Source organism: Lycium barbarum, chromosome 7, assembly GCF_019175385.1.
Source record: "Lycium barbarum isolate Lr01 chromosome 7, ASM1917538v2, whole genome shotgun sequence".
Taxonomy (NCBI): Eukaryota; Viridiplantae; Streptophyta; class Magnoliopsida; order Solanales; family Solanaceae; genus Lycium; species Lycium barbarum.
Genome location: NC_083343.1, coordinates 90,815,495 through 90,824,388, shown reverse-complemented (window position 1 = coordinate 90,824,388; position 8,894 = coordinate 90,815,495). Strand labels below are relative to the sequence as shown.

Sequence of the window (8,894 nt, the reverse complement as noted above, 5' to 3'; positions counted from 1 at the left end):
AGTGTTCAACCGGTGTCATCCTCATTGAGATATTCCTCCGAGTTCCAAAGACTCAGGCTTATTTTATAATATTCTTGTTTTATATTTACTTGATTTCATTACTAATTGCTATTATTTTCTACTTACTTATAACAAATCAATTCATTTATCTTTTAAATCACTAACAAATTCAACTGTATTTTTTTTTGGGGTAAATAGTTTGGCGCCCACTGTAGGTCTCACGACCCAACCCGCCATGACTAGCACCCATACTAACTCCTAGTGGGCGAACCAACACACAAGTCATCTATTCATTCAAGTCCAATTTTCTATTAACCAAGTTAGTCAGTTATTACTCATTCAAGCATCAAATAAACAAAATAAGTCATGCCATAAAATACTGAAATAAGTGAGAAAGTTCTAACTATTACAAAATCCCCAAAATCCGAAAGTCATCATGCCAGAACTCTAATCTAAAACATGTCTAAGGAATGAAATGTGTCTAATAAATATCGATAATGTCCAGAATAGGAAAAGACATCATAAGAGAAAGATCTTCGGGTGGCCTGGCATGGATAGAAGATCACCCTAAATCTGTTAGCAAACGTCCTCAACACTAGATGTGAGGGCGGGTAGAGTCTTTGTATCACAATCTGCACTCAAAAGAATGCAGCAAGGTAGTATCGGTACAAACACTATGTACCAGTAGATATCATACGTCAACTAAGATTAGTATCATGCATATATCATAAAATCAATAGAATAAACAAGCCAGCCAACATACACGAATATCAATAAACCACAACAAGTCAACCAAGGATAATCACAATCAAGTCGCTAAGATATCAAGAATCACAATTAACGGAAGCCACAACGGAAATACGTTTACCACAACAACCATACTCACTGTACACACATGCTAACTGATGTCATTTCTCAGTAGTCATGACCTGTAGGGGACCCATGGTGTCCATGTACCACTCATTCCGGATCCACTCCTCGAACTCGAGCATAAACCTCTGTTCCGAAACGAACCTCGGACGCGGGCCATATCAATGTACCTCTCATTTTTTAAAGTAACCTCGGACCACGAGCCCATAATCTAGGTTATATTTGTGCCTTTCCATACCTTTTTACAGGACATTGTTTCTTACCTTCTCATTATCAATGCCAAGTCATTATTTCATATCACAATATCGCCGAGAAGATTATATTAGCTTCTCATCACAAACACATCCACTGTAGATTTAACACGCAGGAATAGTGGCCTGAAGCCTACACAATCACTCAATCGCATTCACATAGGAATTCACCCACACAATATCAGGCAAGAAAACTACACATGCTTTCTCCAAAAGAATTCACAAAACATATAATCAACTAACCAAAGTCTAACTCAAGTAGACCGTAATCTACCTCAAACGTAGAGCTGAAACAACGCAAGTCACTCCGCTATAGCTTTTCCCTTTCTTAAAGACTCAGAATGCTCAAAGTCTAGAAATAGGAGGCTCAATGAGTCACAATTACTCAAATCACAAGTACCAATTCAAGAATACCCTTTCCTTTACCCTATTCCAATGGGTGGATGATTTTCTAGGTCTAAAGCAACCTATCAAGGGCCTTAGTAATCATTAATCATCAAATTATAACAATATTATATCAACATTCCCACTGCAAGCAGTTTTCATGGTCAAGATACCATTTTTATAGAACCCTAGGTCTCAATTCACTTAGTTTATGGATCTAACGATTCAATTCATGATTAAGTGAGTTAACCCAAGCCTTTAGATGATAAATAGTGATAATAACCATAACCCATCCAATTTAGAAGTTTCATTAATTTCTAGGGTTTCTATTACAAATCCACTATTGAAAACCCACAAAAGTGATGATAATCATGAAGATGATACAGAACGGTTGGAAAGAATAAATGAAACTTACCTCTCAAGCGTTTTCTTGCCTTAGCTTGAAATTTCACCCTAGGTGCTTGTAGAGAACTGTGTTGGGGTATTATGAATAAAGAATGTGAGACTAAATCTTTAAAACACGGATTCTGCCCCCCGTCGACCGCTGCGGCGGTCAAACCACCGCTGCAGTGGTCTCGCTATAGCGGTCAAGGGACTACTATAGCGGACCAATGGAACCTCGACCATCGCTATGGCGGCCCATGTTCCGCTATAGAGGACACACTGATCATGGCTGACCGCTGGCAGCAGTGAACCCATCGCTACAGCGATACCGCCACAGTGGTACAACTGCCGCCGCAGCGGAGCCATTTGGGCAGTGAGCTCTACTTTTGCCCAGTTTTTCCCTCTATCACCCCACATTTCATCCGAGACCTCACAAACACAAACTAAACATGCACATATACATAAAAACATCATACGAATCCACCCGTGGCCTCAGAATCCGAACGGAGTCCTAATTTTCTACGTCACCCCCCCCCCCCCCGACGGACTAAATACAATAAAACAATAACCCCAAACAAGTTAAGTTTTCAGTTCTTAGACTTATACAACGGAGTTTCTATTAGCTCGCACTACCCTTGGGAAGGTTCTATTTGGTGGGTTAACCCTACATTTTTCATAACGATCGGAAGGGTTGTTACAGTAGGGCTAAGGATAAGTGTGACATTGTTTTGTTGCTCTAATCACCTTACTAATCACTCGTAAATTCATGAAATCAGGTAATTTGGAATTATGGCAAATATTGGAGATCAAACCAACACTACTAACAAAGAGTTGTTGAACAACACAACTGCTCCAGCGGTTGATCCGGCTATAGGAGAAATTTGGGAAAGGCATGAATCTATTATTTCACCTCGAGCGTCTACGCACATCGAGGATGATTTGACCTCAAATGATAATGGTGACGCTGAAGCGAAATAAGGGTCATCGGGTCAGATTTGACGAAAATCTTAGACATGTTGCAAAAACAACAGAAGGCAATTGCGGATCTACAAAAGAAACATGGAACTGGTGCATGCTTGGCTAATGGTAATGCAGCAATCAGGAATGAGGATCAAAGAGAAGGTAGCAGACATGGTTCCGGTAATAATAAAGCACCGAAAATCATGAAGTATCTTCAAGCTTTATCTAGTCAACAACAACAACAACAACCCAGTGAAATCCCACAACGTGGGGTCTGGGGAGGGTATAGTGTACGCAGACCTTACTCCTACCAAGGTAGGACGGCTGTTTCCGAAAGAAGGCTTTATCTAGTCAATTGGAAAAAAATGAAAGGAGTTAACTAGCCAACTGGATCGCAATGATAAATAATTGAAGGCGTTCACTACTCGGATAGATCAGATCCTGGGAGCTCTGCCGGTGTTAAAGTGATCGAACTAAAAAAGATACGTCTATATGCCGTTCCCACCAAGTGCAGCGTCGAAATTGATCCCCAAGAGGTTTAAAATGACGGATCTACCTAAATATAATGGAATCACGGATCCGCAGGAGCATGTGACATCGTACACTTACACTATGAAAGGTAATCACATGCAACCAGACGAAATTGAATCTGTTATACTAAAAAAGTTCAGTGAAACATTGTCCAAAGGGGCAATGACTTGGTATCATTTACTTCTTGAACATTCTATTAATTCTTTTGAAATGCTGGCATATGCTTTTATCAAGGCACACGCTGGAGCAAAAAAGGTGTCAGCAAGAAAAGCGGATATCTTCAAAATAGCTCAGGAAGACACGGAGTTATTGTGGGAATTTGTGATAAGATTCCAAAAGGAACGCATGATGTTGCCCATAGTATCATATGAATGGGTAGCGGAGGCTTTCACTAAGGGTTCGAACTCAAAAAGCTCGAGTGCTTCATTAAAATTAAAGGAAAGCTTGTAAGAGTTTCCCGCGACAACTTGGATGGATGTTCACAATAGGTATGAGTCAAAGATTCACTTAGAAGATGATCAGGTAGATATATCGGCATCTTCTACTATCCGAAATCAAGATCAACTGAAATTTGGTCGGTGGCATTCTAGACGCCGGTTTGAACCGTACCCGTCAGGACCACGGACTGACAGGAGGCAGGAGTATTTTTTAAGCGAGTCACCAGAAAACAATTCTTATGAAGAATAATAATGTCTATGAACACTGGGGACTGTTACAGCAAAGTAATAGGAACCATAACAATAAGTACCAAAAGCATATGAAGATAGATATGGAACGAAGTTAAAGGAAGGCATTATGCCCGAACCCTTATATTTCGTGCTCATGAAAAGATGTCGGAGATAGCCCGAACTGGCCCTGGAAGACTGGGACTTCAAGATCGATCCAGGGGAAAAAAATATAGAAGGACTTAGAATCAAGATCTGCCTAGACCCAATAGATGTCAGCACGGCCGCAATCTATTGCAATGTATTTTTGTTCATTTCCTGTAAACTGTCATATATGCAAAGTTGTAAACACTTGTGTACGTTCAAGGAATGGAATGAAGCAAAACTTGCACCTTCTAAACATTCTTGTATATGTTTGAATGAACAAAATCATTCTTAAAATTGCTTGCAATTAGACGCAAATAAGGATTACGAATCCGAACACAGGAGATGTCCTCTTCATAAGCACCACAAACATAAAAGGACCCTCTCTTATAAAGTCGTCCAGTTAAATGGCTAAAAGGAACGATGGTTTGTTTCCCGATTATAACGTTAACCGGAGTAAGATATTCCTGGACTTCACAATAACCAGAAGTTGAAAATTCCTGGTCATAAACATCCACGGTCTATGAGGCTGTGAGGCTATAAAAGTTTTTAGGACAACTAAAATCCAAGAGTTAGACTCCAAAGAAAAGGGGTGTGCACTCAAGGGCGTGATCTAGTAATTAATGAAATGACGGAGAATCATATGGTTTCAAGCACAAATTGGCACAAAGGCAAAAATATAAATGAGCACATAGCTTGGTATAAAGTCATGTTGTGGGAAAGAGATTATATGTGGAGAATGAAAAAAAAAAAAGAAAAAAAAAGTGAGTGCACACTCAAAGAAGTGACCTAGTAATCAATGAAATGTTTAGAAAAAACATAAATTAGAACGACATAGCTAGCTTGGGTAGTTGGGTAATGTATTGTTGATGGAATCATGGAAAGAGAGAGAGAGAGTTTATCTTTATAAAGAAAGCGACATGGACAGAGAGGACCCTATTTTCAATAGTTGTACTATTTGACTTACAGCTTCTATAAACAAGGGCCTCTCCTCTCACTCCCTCACCAATCAAAGCCTTAGATCTAATTTACCTACACTATGGTTTATGTTATTTCCTCAATTGTAATAATTGTACTTGAAGAGTTTGTACATTGGCACCTTTTTTTCCAATGTTTCCATTACATAAGAGGGATAGGTAGTGAGAGCGAACACATACACATATTGTGTGGGACACTTCTATTAATTCCATTAGACTCTGAAGTTTGATGATACATGGACATTTCTATCTTCAACGATATTGGTGAATGAGGTATTTAGTTGGAATAAGTTGGAATAAGATGAAAGTAAATGAACAAATAAAGGAGCAAAGGCCATTGTCAATTCTCCCCTGCATAGCACTTTATGGTTACTGTTTGATTATTACAGGCATTGCTAAGAAAATGTAGTATCGTATAGTGGGTTGGGGAGGGAAGAGTTTTAGTCAATATGTCAGCTGATATCACGTGAAGTGGTACAAGTAGAAGTTCTTCCTATCCATTCACTTTCCCATAAAACTATGTTCTATTACTCGTACACTTGTGCTGCTACTCCTCTCTCTATCATTGCCTTTTTCCCCCTTCTCTTTCATGAACAAATTATGCTTGCTAACTTTTGCTTTAGGAATTGCAAAGATGAAGCAAATGTAAATCTCTGGTAAGTTTCTTCCCTTATCTTTCTCAAGTTTCAATTTGGCCAAGCTTAATCCTCACATAGGGCTTGCTAGCTATAGTACTCCTATATAAATACAGATGTATATTGTGAAATAACACCATACTCCCTTTGTTTCAATTTGTTTGATTCTATTTTCTTTTTAGTTTGTGCCAAAATGAATGGTCTCTTTCTTAATTTGGAAACAAATTCACTTTATGAATGATTTACAGCCACACAAATTTTCAAGGCTTATTTTGAACCACAAGTTTCAAAAGTCTTCACTCTTTCTTAAATATCGTGCCCAATCAAATAGGTTCATATAAATTGAAACGGGGGGAGTATTTCACAATAAAATGCTATATTTTGAGGATGATACAAATGAATAAGTCTCTCTCAAACACCATATACATGAAGCTGTAGTACGTCCTCACATATTTTAAAAGCCGCACAAAAACACCATCTTTGTCATGACTCATGTAACACAAGCACGGAGATAGAGAAGGGAGAAAAAGAAAAATTGATACTAACAAATCTACCTATGAGAATGATATATAGTACTAATTAAGTCTCTTTCGAATAAGTTCTAACAAATCTACCTATGAGAATGATATGTACTAATTAAGTCTCTTTCAAATAAGTCTTTCTCAATTACATGCTTTTTTCTCCCTTGTTGATGCAGCTAGCTTATGTAGAAAGTTCAGGCAAAAGGTTTTACTGTCTCAACTTTATCTGATGCAGCTAGCTAGTCATGTTGTGTTAATATCAGTCTTTCTCAAGCTCTAATTATTTGTACTGCTGCAGAATATAAAGCTAGCAAATTATGTATCCCTCAAGCAACAGCTGCAATTACAGCCCCATCCCTTCTCCTTGTATGCATTATGAACATGAACATGATCTTTTCTTCCAATATTACCAAGAACATTTGCTTCAACAGCCACAAACCCCCTTGCCTACAACTCATGATGATCAGACTCTTGATGATGATGCCCTAGCTGAGAGCACCGAGACTGCTATCAACATGACAGAAGAAAAAGGGTGTAAGAACAAGAAAACTGAATTAAGCAGCACAACTAGAATTCAAAGAAACAAGAGAGCTTCTAATAAGAAAGACAGACACAGCAAGATCAACACTGCTAGAGGCCCCAGAGACAGAAGAATAAGACTTTCCATAGATATTGCTCGTAAGTTTTTCAGTTTACAAGACATTCTGAGGTTAGACAAGGCCAGCAAAACGATGGAATGGTTGTTTATAAAGTCGAAATCTGCAATCAAGGAGCTCTCCAGAGGTCCTCTCCAAAGAAATAGTGCATCCTCTACTGGTTCTGAATGTGAAGTTGTATCAGGAGATGAATCTCCATCTAATAATCAAAACCACAAGGAAAATGGTAAAGGAGATTCTTGCAACAAGGAAAAGAAAAAGAAGAAGAAGGCTAGACCGGCTCATATAAGAGCTGCATTTCATCATCCTTTTGCAAAGGAGTCAAGGAAACAAGCAAGAGAAACGGCAAGGGAGAGAACAAGATTGAAGAAAATATTTGCTGGATCAAAGCTTAGTTTTGAAGCAATGGCGCATGATTTGAACCTAAGATCTTGGAGTTCCTTCGAAAGGGGTGAACAGTCAGGTAATTACCACGGATATTAAAAACCTAAACTATTAGAGAAACACTTCTTATTAGTTAATTATGTCTTCAACCTGCCCTCACATACCGCCAGACTCTTTTTGTGAGGCCAACCAAGTGAAAACATACCGCCAGACTCTTTTTGTGAGGCCAACCAAGTGAAATTCTTTTAGATATATTAAAGGCAATGGTGAAACTTGAACTCAAGATCTTTGCCTGCTTTCGTATCATACTAAATTGTGTGACAATCTAACTTGTAAACCGAAACTATTATAAAAGCAATTTAAGTACTTAATTATGTTTTCATCAGGACATACTAGCGCGAATCATCCTTCTCATGAAATGCAAGCTGAAGTTGAAGAACTAACCTCCCACCATAAGAAGCAGCTCTTTTTAGGGACTAAAGAGAAAACTGTTACTAATAATGATGGTAATTTGGTAGCTACTGGCAATTGGAACCCGTATGCCATCTTCAACTATCAGTAAAATACTGGAATTATCCATGAGGTAAATTTCGGAATCCATTTCTATGTTCATTTATAAGTATAAATATATAATCACATGAAAAGAAAAATCAAAATAGATTATTATTTCGATTTTATTGCTACATGGTTAACGTATTCTCACCAACTACATATACCTGATTTTCTTCTTTCATTTTTTTTTCTTCCTTTTAGCAGCATCAAATACAGACTTTCCGTTTTCTTGAATTAGCCGAGAGAGCAAGGAAATTCTGGGGACAACTGTCACAACATTCTTCAGTTCGTGTAACTTCATTGGAAATCTATTTGGTTCTGTTGATTTCTATAAAAATAAACTCGTATCCTTCATTCTGTGTATATTATTATATCAAAAGACTCTTTTGTTTACTCTCTCATCAATTGCGTCCGTTTATTTATTTTACCAAATGTCTCTCGTTTTCTGAATCTTTTTGCCTATAATTTAGTCAAATAATTTCTCATTCAGATAATTAGTTAACATTCGAACTACCTAGGAGAAGTTTTGTGATAGAAATCTCAATATGTATTCTCATTTTAAGTGTACTATTTATAATGATCCAGCAAGTTCCTAAAATCACGTCGTCCTCTTGGTTTCTTTCTTCTTCTTCTTCCTTTTTTTTTTTTTTTTTTTTTTTTTAAATTTAAAGAACATCTAAAATGTTATAGATATCAGTCAAAGTCATTACTGCAGTGAGGCTAGCTACAACATCAAAGTTCTCAAGATGGGCAAAACTATTACAGGTACTAGTAGTATTTTCATCATCAAGATTTCAATGTCTACAATTTCTTGCTCGTCCTCTTATATATACTTCCTTTATTTCTAGTTGTCATTGGGAAAATTCTTGGAGAGCATATTTTCCTATAAATTAGTCCATTATGTAGAGACACTTAGCATGATCATGGTAGTAACTAGTAATAAGTGAAAAACTATTATTTTTGTCTGCTACTGTATGTTT

General features: G+C 37.6%; 1 protein-coding gene across 2 annotated transcripts; it reads left to right on the top strand.

The window, feature by feature from the left end:
* The first annotated feature begins 4,956 nt into the window (after positions 1-4,956).
* LOC132603543 (transcription factor TB1-like) lies at positions 4,957-8,268 on the top strand. 2 transcript variants are annotated; one of them, XM_060316665.1, is made up of 4 exons: positions 4,957-5,822; positions 6,621-7,441; positions 7,749-7,945; positions 8,119-8,268. In XM_060316665.1, the coding sequence occupies exons 2-3, from the start codon at positions 6,640-6,642 to the stop codon at positions 7,922-7,924; spliced, it is 978 nt and encodes a 325-aa protein (XP_060172648.1). In that variant the 5' UTR covers positions 4,957-5,822; positions 6,621-6,639; the 3' UTR covers positions 7,925-7,945; positions 8,119-8,268. The 2 variants fall into 2 exon arrangements, with proteins under 2 accessions (XP_060172648.1, XP_060172647.1); XM_060316664.1 differs by having other exon boundaries at positions 8,116-8,268.
* Positions 8,269-8,894: the final 626 nt, after the last annotated feature.